Below are 16,993 nucleotides of genomic sequence, written 5' to 3' on the forward strand. Positions count from 1 at the left end.
CCCCAAACTACCAACAAATGAGCAATGGGAGAACTTTACTTCGATCAAAACAAGGGGATCGGAGATTATTACCTTGAGGGAGGGTTTGACTTCGAAATCCACGGACAAATCTTCAAATTTGCAAGATTTGGAAGAAGATTTGAGAGGGGGGGAGAGTGGGAGAGGGGGCAAAGCTCGGGGAGAGAGTGAAGAGTGTGTGGTGGGGGGGAGGGGGGCCCAGCCAAGTGGCTGGATAAGTCACAGTGCAGCGCCTAGCGGCTAGGCGCTGCACATTACATGTGCGGCGCCTAGCTCGGAGGCGTTGCACTAATGGGTGCGGGCCCATGGGCTGCCACGGTGGACAGAGGTGCAACGCCCCGGAGCTAGGCGCTGCACCGTAGGGTGTGGCGCCGGCGTGGCGGGCGCTACACAAAAGGGTCAGGGGTGTGAAATAGTTTCGCACCCAGTTCATTCTGTGAATTTATTTCGTTTCCAGGTCAAAATTGTCAAATTTGCCTCTGTCTGTCCATTGGGAGGATGGATGGGTGACTGCGCCGGCTTGGGGTGGACATCCCCCTCTTGCTGCTTTGTCGGTGGTCACCACCGTGATGACATGTCAGCACCCATGTTCATGTTGCTCTGCCGCTGGCACCTCTAGGAGCACAAGAACAATGTCGTTTTCAACTCGGCAGTGTTTTGTTAAAGAAAACTCGCAAGTGCCTTCACTTCACCTTTTGCCAACCGCGTCTACCACGCGGTGTTAGCACGACGATCTCAGCTTGGTTGTGCCTTCGTTCCCGCGTTTTAAGAAGCTCCGCCTGCATGACATGAGCACACGATCCTCATGCAATCACGACCGCCGCACGCCGTTCCTACGGAGGCAGATACATTGTGATATGCATAAATGACGTCCCCCTACACACCGCCCACCTCAAGTGGGGATGACAGGGAGAATGGGGAAAAAAGATGCCCCGCTGACAAGTGATTCTCACGATTTGGAGGCAGCCAATATGTCGACTTTGACCTTGCGCATCACCTCATCAGCCTTCATATGCATATGTACTGCGCTCTGTATGCGTTATATAGGCCGCCAATATTGCGACTTTGATAGGGTTGCTCAAAGTGAGAGAATTTACCCGGGTTGAAATCGATACACCGTAGACGCAGTGTTTAATACTACTTGCCAATTACATTACATCTGTAAATATAGGTGTTCAGGCTTCAAACATCAAAGGAGACGGATCACTAATGCAATTGTCAGGTTTGCAAAACAGCAGGCAGGGGGTAAAGATGACCCGCCGTTCCTACTCTAGTATGATGAACTAAGATATGTAGTTTACTCAAGGCATAGCATTAAACGAAAAATAAACAGTGTCAGTGGAAAATGCATCTCCTGCTATCTGATTGTGAAGCTCTTGAGTATCACATCAACGATCATGAATTCATCGAGTCTGGGAGCTGCTGCTGAAACAGAATTGGTCAGTACAGCAAGCTTGGGTTTTCGCCAGACAAGAATGCGGGCAAATTCACAATACCTGGGTGACTAGGTAAGGAGTGAGACTTTGAACCCCAGCTGACTTAGCCAAACATGCGTGGTGTTAGGCCCTGGGTGACTTCTCAATTAAAGCAAAAATATTCAGGTGCCAGTTTGCTGTCAAAGAAAATGCAGAAGGATATTGTTTTTTTTAACCTTTGAAGGATACTGCTGGTGTTGTTGTTGTTCAAAGTATTACTTGTGGGGAATCAGTAGACCATGTAATTCTCAACTTGTTCAGATGACTGCAATTGAGCGTTTTGCATTGCAACATTGTGGCATTGTCATGCATATAATGCCAATGGTCCTTGAAAATCTGGTATGGAGAGGTTTACTGACTTGGTTTTAATATATAAACAGTACTGCCAAACTGAAATAGCCATGCTTAGTCAAATTTCTCAGACTTGTACAAATATTGGCTATATTATCTGCTAAGAGGTCCACAGATGCAAGAAACACAAATTAGTGTAAATTGCTTACTGTTTGTGTTTGTAGTGCTTGTCTACGAAACCTGATGTATCAGACCAACAAGAAACTGACACGATCCATCATCTCTTTCTGTTCCGCTTTTAGCCAAGGATGTCCTATATTGCATGCCAACAAAGCATGTTTATTACAAGGGTGCTCCTGTAAGCAGCATGTACAGTCTTTCTAACTGAACCACTGCCAAGCCTCAGACATCACTGTTCGAGGAAGACCCTGCATACAGATGTGACTGAAATCCATATTAAGCAACTTATGTTTGTTTTTCTTGTGGAATTGGGTCCATATGCCCTGATGGTAGACTGCCTCAAAATCACCGAATCACATCACATCTGGCCATCAAGTGCATTTGGTATCAAGGTTGCAAATTTGAGGTCCTGACATCCAAATGTGCATGGACACTTCAAATCTTTAATGTCCACCATAAATGAATGCAGCAGAGAAGCAAGGATGCTCTACCAATAATCATTGCATGAACACTGGCCTCCCTCGAAATGATGAAATCGAGTTCTGTCTCTTACAATCACTAATCGGTTATAAACACCAGAAAATACCTTTGTGAAATTGTGGCAATCTACACAAACACGAAGATTCTTTGCCAGGCGTATTGGTCTACGTTGTGGCATCACAAGAAGAGCAAAAGCGATTGCTAGCTTTTCACTGTGATAGGTCAGGGCACATTCCTTCCCCTCTGAATCCAAATCATGCAACTCAGATGACACATTTGGAACATAACCAGCAATTCTCAAATGCCTGTTTATCTCATCAAGCTTCCCGTAAATCTCAGCCTTCCTTGGATGTGAATCATCATCTGCAATAAACTCATGGAGCTCACCGTTAAGCTCTACTGTTGTGCAGCCAGGAGTAGTTTGGATTCCATTTTCCTTCATCAACTTCCTAACTTCCGCCACCTTTATCCAATCCCCAACCGCCGCATAGGTATTTAACAGGAGAACATAATCTCCAGCTTGCTGCGCTTTCAGTTCAATTAGATGACTAATGACCTTCTCTCCAAGATCAACATGACCATGAACTCGGCATGCACCAAGAAGAGTTCGCCAAATCGTTGCATCAGGTGCAACCTTCATCTCTTCAACCACAAGATGGTATGCCTCATCAAGCAACCCAGCACGGCCCATTAGATCAACAATGCATCCATAATGGCGAACATTTGGCATCATCTGATACTCACGGAGCATCATATCAAAAAACCTGAAACCCTCATCAACCAGCCCACTATGGCTGCACGCAGAGAGCACACCAGTAAAAGTCTGCGCATCAGGAGCAACACCTGATCTACTCATTTCCTCAAATGCCGAGATAGCATCCTCCCCGAAGCCATTGGCTGCAAATCCAGAGATCATCGCACTCCATGTGACCACACTCTTCCGAGGAGTCTCACAGAAAACCTGGTACGCCTTCTCCACACACCCGCACCTCGTGTACATCGTGATCAATGAGTTGCGCACCTTCAGCTCGCCACCATAACCATGTTCCACCGCGTACTCCCAGACCTTCTCCCCGAAGTCGAGCGCGCCCAGGCTCGTGCATGCCTGGAGGAGTAGAATGCAGGTCACCTCATCCGGCCCCGCCTCACCATCACCTTTCCTCATCTCATCGAAGAGCCTCAGCGTATCCTTCGTCCTCTTATTCCTCGCATAGCAAGTGATCAGAACATTCCACGCGACGGCGTCCTTGACAAGCATTTCGTCAAACACCTTACGCGCGCTGTCCCCGGCACCACAGGTAGCATAGGACCGCATCAACGAGGTGGCCAGGAGGGCGTCGCGGAGGTGGCCCTCGGTCACGACGTTGGCGTGCAGCTGGCGCGCGTGGGCGAGGGTGCGGCAGGGCTTGAGGATGATGGCCAGGGAGAAGGCGTTCCCGCGGCGCCCGAGGCCGCGCATGCGGCGGAGGAAGCCGAGGGCGCTGGGCTCCGGGAGGGAGCAGAGGATGGAGTTGCAGCAGAAGGTGGAGGGGACGGAGGCCGGGGTGAGGTGGTGGTGGAGGACGGCGAGCGCGCGATGGGGCGGGAGGGAGGCGGCCGCGAGGGAAAGGAAGGCCGAGGCGGCGGCGGGTGCGAGGGGGAGGACGCCGGTGCGGAGCAGGTGCGCGTGGAGCTGGAGGAAGCGGCGTACGGGGAGAGGCGATGTCGAGGCGAGGAGCGCGGCGGCGGCGGCGGCGGAGGGGGAGGGGGAGGGGACGGGGCGGAGGGCGCGCGACAGACGCGGCGCCAGTGCCATGGCAGTGGCACGAGAGGGCGGGAGTGACGGCGTGGTTCAATTTTTTGGGTCGACTTATAAATGGGAAATCATGGATTCGTGTTTAAAGTTTGGACCCCGATAGATTCCGAACGTTCGGATTTGTGTTTAAAGTTATCATACTTGTCAGTTAAAGTTGGCATACTCAGATCGTTAAACTTGCCATCAAAAGTGTTCGAAGTAGTCACGTGCTCGTACCTGACGTTTGGTACTTATTACATTCCTTGTTTTATGAATGTGTACGATACTTTGATTTGTGTATGCATGTAAACTTGTCATTTGTGTATAACTGTATGATTGTGTCTAAGTTTGATGTTTTTGATGATGATAAAGATTTGCATTCTGGGCTGGACATGCATGGCACTAGTTGTTGCATTTTGATGTGTGATTGTATTGATGCAACTGCATATTTTTGTGTGTGATTATACTAACGAAAGAGGGAAAATATATTTATACATGTATACACAGGTGCATGGCTTAAAAGTATATTTTAGCACTCTTTTGAATTTGAATGTTTTTGTTCAATTGCGCTCGTACCATACGTCGTCTTGCGCTAACACACAACAAAAGTTACTCCATTTGGCTTCAATCGATCGGATCTTAATTGGTTTCCTTCCAAAAGTATATTTTTCTACACAATAAAGAAAAAACAAGTTTTCTTAATATCGAAAAACAGGTGAAAACCATGTCAAAAACTTCTAAAAGTGGCCAAATATCGAGCCACCATCGGGCCCTATCCCAAGGTTCGATGGTGGGCTGTTTCTGGGTGACAGTTCTATTGATCGGCGAGGGTCAATGCCGGAGACGACAACGCCTTGGGCATTGTTCTTCCTTCTTGAAGGCGTCTCAAACTCTAGGTAGCGGGCATGTTGGCGGTGGAGGTCCACTTCAGGCGGCGGCGGCTTTGTTGTTTTTATCTCTTTTTTTCTTTTTCTTTTGTGGTCATTGTTAGGTTTCTCGATTGATTGTCCGTTAATCAATCAAGTTGTGGTGTGGTTTTGGTTTTCGGCCTGGTTTTACTTATAAACCGAGCCAACTATATTCTCCTTTATGAAATCGCAGGAACCGTACCCTCTTTATGAGGTCCTGTAATAAAAATGACCACGTTTATGTTCATTTAGTATACCACAGTCAGATGTTTGGATTTCGAGTCAAATTCAAATTCAGACACATATGCATGATACTACACCAGTTCTTTTTCATTTATCTCTTCATTCACCTCCAGCAAATCATCATCAACGTGCCTACCCATTCCCATACACGCATGGGAGATCAATGGGAGCAAGCACTTCCAATCAGCGATACAATCAACCAACCAATGGGGCTGACACAAGTTTTTTTTCTCGCATAGGCGAGGCTCAGTTCTTGAGCTCCGGGAGGAGCAGCCCACCGGCGTGCATCTGCTTGTACATCCACTGCCAGTTCTCCGGCCTCACCTCCCCGCCGAGGGCCCTGACCACCGACCCGCCACTGCACACCCCGACCTTGCAGCACTCCTCCAGGGGGAGCCCTTTCACCAGCCCGTACAGGAACCCGCTCGCGAACAGGTCGCCCGCACCGGTGGCATCCACCGCGTTGCTCTCCCCGATGGCCGGCACATGAACTACCTGCATGCACAGATCATCTGGCTCAACTCTACAAGCTGAATCAGGCTCAACTACTGCTAGCATCTCTCTTTTGCTTCTAGGGAAATACATGCTGGTTAGCATCGGCACTCTTATCGTTTGGCTGTCATTGGTCGGAAGATAGAGAGAACATTGTTGATGTTTTGATGCTCGGGTCTCACCTGCTTGCCATGTTTTGCGATGCACCCCTTTGAAGCGAGAGTCACCACAGCCCATTTGCAGTGCTTGGACAAGAACGCAAGCGCATCCTCTGGATCATATGTCAGCCCTCCCCTGCACACATAGATGAAATCAGATGCATAAGAATAAGGGAACGGAAAGAAGGCCATGTACAGTTTGCTGCAGAAAGAAAGAAAACGAATTTGCTTTTCAGTTTGAATTTACCCCATCTATTTTTTCCCTACATAAATACAATGATTTATAATAGTAGAGAAAATCACCCTATGATCTCCCTAGCTTCATCCTCATTGGCGAAACAAAGGTCAATGTTGCCTGTCTCCAACAGGGCAATTAGTTGTGACCTATAGTCGCGAACCATCTGCACGAATGAGATAAACCGAAGAAACTAAATCCGACTGTTTTTGCAAATTAAAATCAACTGAGCAATGAGCTTGTTAAAGATGTAGTCAAACCTCAAAACTAGCCAAATCTAATGATACCGAGAGACCTTCTTGTTTTGCAACCCTGATAGCCTCAATAATCTGAGCGAGGTTTTGTTGTGCATATCTCACAACCAGCCACTGCATCACATCAGTATCCAATGATGAAAAAGGTATCCAGGTTAAACATACATTTTACAGAATTTGCTTTCCGGGCAGCAATATATGATGGAACATGTGTGCACAGATTGTAGAGTAAAAGGAAAAGGAAGCCACCTTGGAGCCTTGGAAGTCCTCCTTAGTGAACTCATTGGCCTGTCACATGGACAAACGGTGAATCAAGATTAGGATTGCTAGGAGAAAATAGCTATATAACATTTAACACTGTGTCAAACAACAGGTTACCTGGAGCTTGACTGCACTAGATAGGCATGGGCGCATGGTGCGATTGCCACTTGCATCAACCAAGCATGCACACTATAATGGCACTCTTTTCAGCCTTGTCCACTAAGTAGCAAAATAAGGGGAATAACATAAAGTTGGCTTTGGATTTTAGTCTACCTGTGCAGTGTGCCCCTTTTTTGCCCTTAATCTTGTGAGATCTACGCCACTAAAGCTCATGTTGTTGACAAACAAAATGCCCTGGTCATCATCTCCACGAGCTCCAATTATTCCAGTTGATATCCCAAAACCAGCTGAGAGACCCCGAACTGTGTTGGCAACACTACCACCAGCCATAGTTCTAACTGGAGAGGGGTCGTCATGGGAAGGAAGGATAAGGGCATTCACTTCATTCAGAATATGATCCAACTCCTCAAAAGATACCTGTGAACCGTAATACAATTGTCAAATAAATTCATGACATAACAACTGAATGCGAGGTTCACAATTCCCATATAGCAAAGCAATATCAGTTATATTATATTTGCAAATGTTTTCACACGCAGCCAATCCACGACTCTTAAGAGATAGTGCGTGATGCAGAGTCGTAGATAGAAAAAAAAGAAGGATAAATACACTGTTCTTCAGTCTATTTATTAATAACTTAGGCCTATAAGAAGTGAATGAATGTTGACTACAATACTATATCTTCATTTTTCAATTTTCATTATCAAGTTTGCCTCTAAACTGTTTTTCATGTGAAAGTGCTTTTGTGTTGCAGGATACTACTACTTCCTAAACCAATATGCCGTTCTCTTGCACTTGTACTAAAACAAGTAAACAATAAGAAGGATCTTGACAAGGTTTAATTTTTGCAGGGTAAATTTGACAAGGCTTCAGCAAGGTGAGTTGTAGAATCACCTAGCTCAGTCCCTCAGTAAGACAGGAGATAATTTGATAGGTGGAGTGAGTGTGATTAATACAAATTAGCCGTCTCAACTGAAACTTCAGGGGCGTCATGTGTTAAAACTTAAAAGGCATAATAAAATCACATAATTTAGAGAAAATACATATGGCAAATTTAGCAATCTAAAGAGGAAGATGGAAATCTCAGAATCGTGAAATTATGGTTTCCTAGTGAGCAAGTACCATATTCTAGAGATGACAACAGGACCAGCAGCTGCGCATCAAAATGTTCTGAATGTCTGCGTCTTAAAATGGTGTATCAAGGTCATCAAAAGAAGCAGACTCTGCTCCATTTCTTCCCAGAACCTCTTTTCTGTGTTCATAACTGGAACTGGAGTTGAAACATGAGAATGAGGCACTATAACTCGCGATATTTTCTGACAAGATGTTGAGCCTGCCTATATGTTGTGTAAACGGAGGGTCAAGAATACTACTCCCTCCGTCCCATAATATAGGACGTTTTTTGACACTAGTGTAGTGTCAAAAAACGTCTTACATTACATTATGGGACGGAGGGAGTAGATGATAGTGACAAGGGGCGGTCCGGTACAAAACATGTACCAACCCCAAGACCTAACTCAAATAACCTAGTCAGTGGACCAATCAGGTTGTACGACATGAAGCCTTGTTTGACAATTCCAGAAGTGTGCAGGCCAAACCATAAACAAGCCTTTTAACAATGAAAGCAACACAAGATATAATGTATCGTGTATCTGAATCTACCCAAAGTAGTGCTTTACTATTTTTATTTGAATTCAATGCAGAGAAGGCTACAGTGGTACGGGAGGGGGGAATCTGCACTGAGCTACCCCCAAAGCCAAAACTAGCAAGTCAAACATTCTGAAGAATACTGAAGAACCTCTGATGGCCACATAACAAAGAGGGTCACAAAAATAGCAAAGAGAATCACAAAAATGTACGGGGAAGCCCGCTGATTTTTAAGCAGGCGAACAGTTCAGTAACATGAACTTTTTGACACAGAAAAGGGGGAATTCTGCAATAGAGAATGAAGGATATAATTTTAGGGACAGGAGATCCAAATATCACATGGCCGGCAGCTAGGAACAGCAAGAAACGTATGGCGGCGGCGCAGTTTTCTTCTGAGAGCGAGCGAATACTTTTAAGCTGAACCCACGACAGTTGCAGGAGCACATGGCGATCCACCGGTAGCTCAATAATTGGAGACAAAACGGAAAACGGGGCGGCAGTCCGTCTCGGTGTACGAGATGAATCACGGCGGCGTGCACAAAGCGTTGGGAGAGGGAAGGGTCAGGGTGGACCTGCTGCGAGCCGCCGCGGTCGCCGGGGACGCGGTCGAGGAGGGACCAGTCGACGCGTGCGACGTGGTCGATCAGCGCCGACACCTGCAGCCCCACCACCGCCGGCGGGTCCGCCTTGCCGGCCTGGGGGGAGGGAGGAGGAAGCTGCTGCTGCTGCTCTGCCTCGGCGCCCATGGTTTCCCTTCCTCTCCGGGGCTCCTTGGGGTCCGCGGCCCTCCTCCCTCCGCGCCCGCCCGCCTTGGTGGTGGGAAGGGTCGCCGCCGGCGTCTGAGTGGCGCTGTGCGGCGGGGGCGGTCGGGGTCTGTTGGAACCTGGAAGGAAAGATGTGCTCTCCCTGTTTTATAGAGCAGGAGGTGAGGACGAGGCTCGCGTGTCGCGTCACGATTAGACGGAGAAAATTGGATATTTGCCACGTTCTTATTTCGAGCTCAAATGCACCTAATAATAAAAAATGACAAATAAATTTAAGAAAAAATTATTTATTTTGGAAAAAACATTGTTAAATGTTCTACGTACATACCTGTAAATTTCCGTGGAAAAAACATTATTAATGCTCAGGCCAAAAAAACAATGCTTCAAAAAGACTATTTTTGAAAGAATTTTAATGAGCTGATTTTGTTAAAAAAAACTCCAAATCTCCATGAATGTGATTTCATCATGAAAATTTGCAGCCATACAAATATATAAAGATGCTGTGTAGTTTTTTTTGAATTTGTTTATATTTCTATTTATTTTATTATTCATAAGGGTGCATTCGAGCTCAGGATTATTAGGAGGACATTTTTCGTTTAGTAGGCTTCTCTTTATAACAAAATACTACTCCCTTCGATCCATAATAAGTGTTGCAGTTTTGAACTAAGATTGAACTAACCTTAGTTCAAAACCGTGACACTTACTTTGGATCAGAGGAAATAATAATTTGCAGCAAAGACCATAAGGGCGTGCTTGCTTTGATACCAGATTTGGTTTGCCAACGTTTGGACAAAGCCAAATATGTTGTCTATCAATTGGTTGCTTACCAAGTTGCATTGCCCACCTCTAGAGAAGTTCCCAATTGTCCACAAGTTTGGCAATTTGAAAAATATGACTTGCCAAAACATTGATTTGTGGATTTCGTAGGCTGCAAACCAAGCATGTCCTAAGTTTCTTCTATTTTTTGTCATGATTTATAGATTTTCTAAGTACAGCGTAGTCGCAAAACAGTTAATGCTTGTAGCATTGGCCTTCATAGTGGACGGGAGAAAATGAGCGATTTGAGGACGATAAAAGATTTGGACAACAAGATGACTGATGATGGAGATGAAAAGGTATGTGGTTGTTGGCAAGGTGACGAGTCCCCACGATGTCGACAAAGGAGTGCCTAACATGCATCAACATGAGGTTGTTGGCGGTGACGACAAATCTGAGGAGGTGTGCGGTCCAGAGAGAAGGAAATGCATGAGGAACGTGAAGTGGAATGAGGAAGGGGTGATATATAGAAAATGTATTTATTCTTCAAGGTTTAGTTGTGCTTTTACTTATAAAACTGATTGGCTTTGAGGACTAGCATACTAATAGCCATCATAAATCACTTCCCTCTGGAAAAGGCTATTTTCTAGGAGTTGAAAAGATAGAAATCTAGAGAGAAAAAAGAGGCGATATCAAAAGAAATGACCCAAAAGGAATGTGAAAGGGCGACCGAAGGTGCCAACCTCCACCACCCTTCGGTCCAGGATTTCCTAGTATCCCCTTTTCGTGTTAATTATGTGATTTTTCTTCATTGTACAAAGATCATGCCCGGAAAGAAGAGGAGGAAAACAATCATTTCATATCTCTAGAGACTGTTTCGGGGGGAGGAGGTGATTCTACATACATCTCCACCAAAATCGTCGGTTCACTGCTTCCATGAGGTGGATAGTCCATATCACAACTACAGGTTTGTAGTAGTAGCTAAGTATTTGTTGGGAAACATAGTAAAAAAAAGAAAGAAAAATCAACCTCCGATCAATCAGCAACACTATGAAGATGTGGTTTGGATCATACCGTTACCAACTCCGAGTTGCAGTGGAAGAAGAGTCGGTGTGGATCATTCTTTAAGTCCCTCGAATCGTAGATGAATGATCTCTCGAACCGCCCACAAATAGTCCCTCGAACGGAAAACCGAAAACACGGCCTCTTCACAGTTTGCAAGCGTACGGTCTTCGCGGTGCGGCAGCGCTTCGCCGACCAGAGCTAATCATCGCCGGAGAATTAGAGGGAGGAGATTACAACCACACTGGGCTTCTAATTATGAGTATTAGAGGATCTAGATATAGCTCTAATTGGACCAACTAGAACTAGACTAGAGAACTTGAGGAGGCTCCCAAAACTTGTGTGTTTAAAAGTGCCCAACTCTAGTATATATAGGTTGGAAGGAGAGGTGGGGGGCACAAGGGAGGAGGTCCCCCCCCCCTTGTACGGCCATGAGGAGGGGGATAAACCCTCCAATTCAGCCTCCCCATTCCTTTCCCAAGGGGGAAGGGGGCGCCACCACCTATTGGTCCCAAGTGGCCTAATATGCTTTCCACCACTTGGCCTTTTAAGTCCCGTTGATATTAAATTAAATATAAAAGCCTACTAGCTATTACTAGAGCTTTTTATTATTAATTTAAAATCACCGAAAACATTTTCGACCTATATATTATTTATCAAAAATACCCCATATTTCCCGATAAACTCCGAAATGCTTCTGGTTCCTCTCGAAACTATTTCAAATATTAGTGAATGTATTTCATGAATATTTTCTTATTACTCTCGTCATACTAACACCCAGTAGATCATGATTACCTTAAGCTTGTGACCCTGTAGGTTCAGTAACACATAGACATGAACAAAACCCCTTTTGTTGAATGACCGATAGCGGAACCGTGGACGTCCATATCAATCCGTATGAGTACACGAATGACATTCGAGTGGCGTCCATGTTGACCCTTTTTGCTTTGCAATACTTTACAAAACCCGAGGTGAGATTTGTTGGTATCCTCTTGAATCATACACATGCTCACTATACTAGTCTCATCATTACTAGTTTTGTTCTTCTTTCTCATTGACATGTTTCAGCATCCCCGTGACTGAGTCACCTGTGTCTGGCAGACGATGACGGATGCCGTCACACTAAGAGAGCTCTAAGAATATCTCCATCGCTGAAGGAGCAAATCCCACTCTTGAGCTATCTAGTCCCTTGTCAAACTTTCCGATGAACCTGTAAGTTGTTGTTATGATCATTGTGTTACAGATGACGTTTGAGTAACCCCAAAGTCCATCGTACGGTAAGAAGTGACCCCCAATACTCTCATGGTCTAAGAAACTGAATCACATGTCAACACTCTATGTTATAACAATTGACGTATGACGATTGTATCTCAAAGTATAACAAACAATTTTGGGTCGATTCAATACAATCGTTCTTCTAACCTCATATTCTCAAAGTTGTTTTAGGACTAACGTTACACTTAACGATATCCTAAGATCCATACAACATGATCACTAACACCACTTGAGCTAGTCTTTAGAGGCGAGACTAGGAATCTTATTATACCGTTTATCATTCCATACGTGCATATGAGTTTTCCACTGAATCTCATATTCCAGGATCATATCAGTTATAGCATAGAATAAAAAAACCTTAATTATGAATATGAAAATATAATGATACAATACTATTGCCTCTAGGGCATACTTCCAACAGACTCCCACTAGAGCCAGTATTCTAGTTACACATTTTTCGTAACATCCATGGCTATCTAGTGTTTGTACATGTCTTGCTTGTGGTAGAGCCTTCGTCGTTGTATCTGACACTCATATCTGTGTGAATCTTGAGTACTTGCATTTCACCTCTAACGGAGTGACAAACTACTTTGTTTTCGCGATAGAATCTGCAATACTGTTCTGCTTGAATTTATTCAAATCAACGCCTTACCATTAAGGATAAAAACATAGCCCGATAGAGATTCCATTGTTATCTATGTTAGTCATGAAATTAGCATCATTGTGACAATTTACAATGATCTATTCATCTCCTATAGACATGTATCAAATCCTTTGTCCTACAAGGGTATTTAAAAATAATTTAATTGTTGCATAGTGAGCCAATCCAGGATCACTTTTGGTGTCTAGTTTTGTATATATCATAGCATACAATAGATCCAACTGCCGAGGCATATGGAACTCCACTTATTTACACATGCTCATCAATTATCTTAGGACATTGATTCTTGCTAAGTGTTGTGCTATGTGACTTTGGAAGAAAAACCTTTAAGTGCATTCTCCATTTTAAACCTCTTTAAAAACTTGTCAATATACACATTCTGGATTACCATAATTGGACATCCTGATCTATCTCTATGCATCATTTATGTCCAATACATCTGAATTGCTCAATCATTATGTCATCCACATATAAGATTAGAGAAGCTATAGAGCTTCCACTAAACTTCAAGTTTCTTTATTATTTTAATGAAGTCAAACTTTATCAAAATATTGATTCCAGCTCCTCAATGCTTGCTTCAGAACATATATATTGATCTTTGAAGCACATATATCACTGATGTTCTTAGGATTGAAATCCATTTGCTATATCAAAATATTAATCAATTGCCATTATAATCCGAACAAACTTCATCATAGATACTGGTAAGAAAGTCTCATCATAACCAACTCCCTCAATTTGCAAAAAACCTTTCGCAACTAGCCTTGTATTATAGATAGTAGTATTACCATCTGTGTCCATTTTTCTTTTGAAGATCCATTTACATTGTATGGGTATCACACTCTTTGGAGGTTCAACCAAGTTCCAAACTTGATTCTCGTATATGGAGTCCATTTCAGATTTCATGGCTTTGGGTCATTCTTTTGAACTGAGCACCGCCATCGCTTCCTCTGTGGTGCACATGTTTCATCTTCCTCTAAGATTAATATTTCTTTATGAAATTACTCAGGAGGTTCTCCAACTCTTCATGTCCTACACGGTTTAGCTACAACATTTACTAGAATTTCCACAATGATGTAGTAATTTCTGATTTAGTTGTGCGGACAACCTCCGAAACAAATTTCATAGTTAGTCCATCTTATCTTTTTCTAAAGATTCGGTAATCTCATTGAGTTGTACTGTCCTCCCACTTCTTTAACAAAAAGATCCTTTTCGAGAAAGTGTCCATTCTTTGTGACCAACATTTTGTCATCAGACTTTTGATGGAAAGAATAACCAATTGCAACTTTGGCTTAACCTACAAAGTAACATTTTTCTGCTTTTAGGGTCAATATTATTTGGTTATAAACATTTCACATAATTTTTCATAACCCCAACCTTTGAGATGCGACATATTGGGTTTCTTTCCATTCCATAACTCATATGGTGTCGACTCAAAAGAATTTGACGGTGCTTTGTGGATTTGCCTGATCGACCCCTACCAGTGTATTAATCTACAAAAATGAAGGTTGGCATTCATCAATTTACCAGATCTATCATCTTCTACTAACTTTACAAAATGGAAGGGAGAATGTGAAGACCAAAGATGTCAACCACTAAGCATAGTCAATTGCAAATCGGCCGGTTGGTTTGCTTCTCTTCAAGTATGGGAGATTTTCCAATCTTCGAAAGACGCTCGTACTTTCTTGATCTTATGAAGAGTGATCCTAATTCAGTTCATTATGGTCACTTACTTCATGTTCTTCGGTACATGAGAGGCACATCATCTTGCATATTGCACTATGTGAAAGCTCTAATCTACTTCAGCTTCATACTTAATCTGACTCAACTTGGGCGAGTGATCCTATTGATTGTCTCTTTCTTGACACTTCTCCCATTGCATGTGTTTCTAAGAAACAAACAATTATCATTCTAGTACCGAAGCTGAGATGGGTAGAGCACACAAGTACTGGATGGAAAGGTTCACCCTTCTTAAAAGAGAAATGGTATGTATTTAACTATGATTCGAATTCCTTTCTTATTAGTTTCCAAGTGCAATATGTTCATTGCCTTGATCAGAGCCTTTAAGCCTTCTTTTAGAAGCGAGCATTTTCGCGGCTTCTATTTTCCTAAAGCTAATGAACCGAATGGAAGAGAAAAACTTTGAATAAATAATAAAGAAGGAACCAACAAGAAAATAAAGAATCGTTCCAACCTCGGTTCGGGGTCTGTCTAGAAAGCTGAAGGTGATTCTAGATTCCCCAGTGGGTTTGCATAAGTAACCTCCTATCAGATCTGATAATGTATCAGGATCAGACCCCCTCTCTGCTGGTTGCCAGTCCAAGGGTTTGCAAAGCATCGGAAGATTGAGTTTGATGGGGAGCAAATTTATGTTCAAAATGCACATAACATAACAAGAATTCTCTAAAAAATGATAAAAGTAGATCAATAATTTGTGAAACAATTCCATGATTATTTTTAACATGACTTAGATATTCTCTACCATGATATGATCGCAGAAATATTATCTTTTGTCACAATGATTCCGAACTTCATTATGAAATTCTTTAACTTTTCAAATGTTCCATATCTACTCAAATTAGTAAGTTTACGAAGTATAGACATCCACTGAGCCCTGGGTGATCTTCGGACTACATACATCACTATGTATTATTCCCAATAATTTATCGGCCCGTTCAGGATGATGTGAACGATGTCTTAGTCATTTTACTCATTAGACAAGTCTCGTATGTGTCTAATGATTCAAAATCAAAAGATGTTGATACTTGATGACGCACAAGTATAGGGGATCTACGGTAGTCCTTTCGATAAGTAAGAGTGTCGAACCCAACGAGGAGCAGAAGGAAATGACAAGCGGTTTTCAGCAAGGTATTCTCTGCAAGCACTGAAATTATCGGTAACAGATAGTTTTGTGATAAGATAATTCGTAACGGGTAACAAGTAACAAAAGTAAAAAAGGTGCAGCAAGGTGGCCCAATCCTTTTTGTAGCAAAGGACAAGCCTGGACGAACTCTTATATAATGCAAAGCGCTCCTGAGGACACATGGGAATTGTTGTCAAGTTAGTTTTCATCATGCTCATATGATTCACGTTCGTTACTTTGATAATTTGATATGTGGGTGGACCGGTGCTTGGGTGCTGCCCTTCCTTGTACAAGCCTCCCACTTATGATTAACCCCTCTCGCAAGCATCCGCAACTATGAAAGAAGAATTAAGGTAAACCTAACCATAGCATGAAACATATGGATCCAAATCAGCCCCTTACGAAGCAACACATAAACTAGGGTTTAAGCTTCTGTCACTCTAGAAACCCATCATCTACTTATTACTTCCCAATGCCTTCCCCTAGGCCCAAATAATGGTGAAGTGTCATGTAGTCGACGTTCACATAACACCACTAGAGGAAAGACAACATAAATCTCATCAAAATATCAAACGAATACCAAATTCACATGATTACTTATAACAAGACTTCTCCCATGTCCTCAGGAACAAACGTAACTACTCACAAAGCATATTCATAATCAATATCAGAGGAGTATTAATTATCATTAAGGATCTGAAAATGTAATCTTCCACTGGATAAACCAACTAGCATCAACTATAAGGAGTAATCAACACTACTAGCAACCCACAGGTACCAATTTGAGGTTTTGGGACCAAGATCGAATACAAGAGATGAACTAGGGTTTGAGAGGAGATGGTGATGGTGAAGATGTTGATGGAGATTGACCCCCTCTCGATGAGAGGATCAGTGGTGATGACGATGGCTTCGATTTCCCCCTCCCGGAGGGATGTTGCCCTAGCAGATTGGTTCTGCCCAGGTTCCGCCTCGAGACGGCGGCGTGCTATCTCTTGAGCTTGCGTTGGTTTTTCCCTCGAAGAGGAAAGGGTGATGTAGCAAAGGAGCATAGGTATTTCCCTCAGTTTTGAGAACCA

The 16,993-nt window shown here is 43.4% G+C and overlaps 2 protein-coding genes across 2 annotated transcripts; both read right to left on the reverse strand.

Moving 5' to 3' along the window:
* Positions 1 to 1,148: 1,148 nt before the first annotated feature.
* LOC109738703 (pentatricopeptide repeat-containing protein At3g47530) lies at positions 1,149 to 4,239 on the reverse strand. Its single transcript, XM_020297791.4, has one exon. It carries the CDS (start codon positions 4,237 to 4,239, stop codon positions 2,452 to 2,454), a length of 1,788 nt encoding a protein of 595 aa, XP_020153380.3. The 3' UTR covers positions 1,149 to 2,451.
* Positions 4,240 to 5,435: 1,196 nt separating this feature from the next.
* Positions 5,436 to 9,456, reverse strand: LOC109738706 (uncharacterized). The gene is made up of 8 exons (XM_020297793.4): positions 9,109 to 9,456; positions 7,043 to 7,306; positions 6,887 to 6,958; positions 6,758 to 6,796; positions 6,515 to 6,622; positions 6,323 to 6,420; positions 6,044 to 6,155; positions 5,436 to 5,864 (listed from the first exon to the last, which is right to left on the reverse strand). The coding sequence occupies exons 1-8, from the start codon at positions 9,280 to 9,282 to the stop codon at positions 5,616 to 5,618; spliced, it is 1,116 nt and encodes a 371-aa protein (XP_020153382.1). The 5' UTR covers positions 9,283 to 9,456; the 3' UTR covers positions 5,436 to 5,615.
* Positions 9,457 to 16,993: the final 7,537 nt, after the last annotated feature.

The sequence above is a fragment of the Aegilops tauschii genome, chromosome 4 (assembly GCF_002575655.3).
Source record: "Aegilops tauschii subsp. strangulata cultivar AL8/78 chromosome 4, Aet v6.0, whole genome shotgun sequence".
NCBI lineage: Eukaryota > Viridiplantae > Streptophyta > Magnoliopsida > Poales > Poaceae > Aegilops > Aegilops tauschii.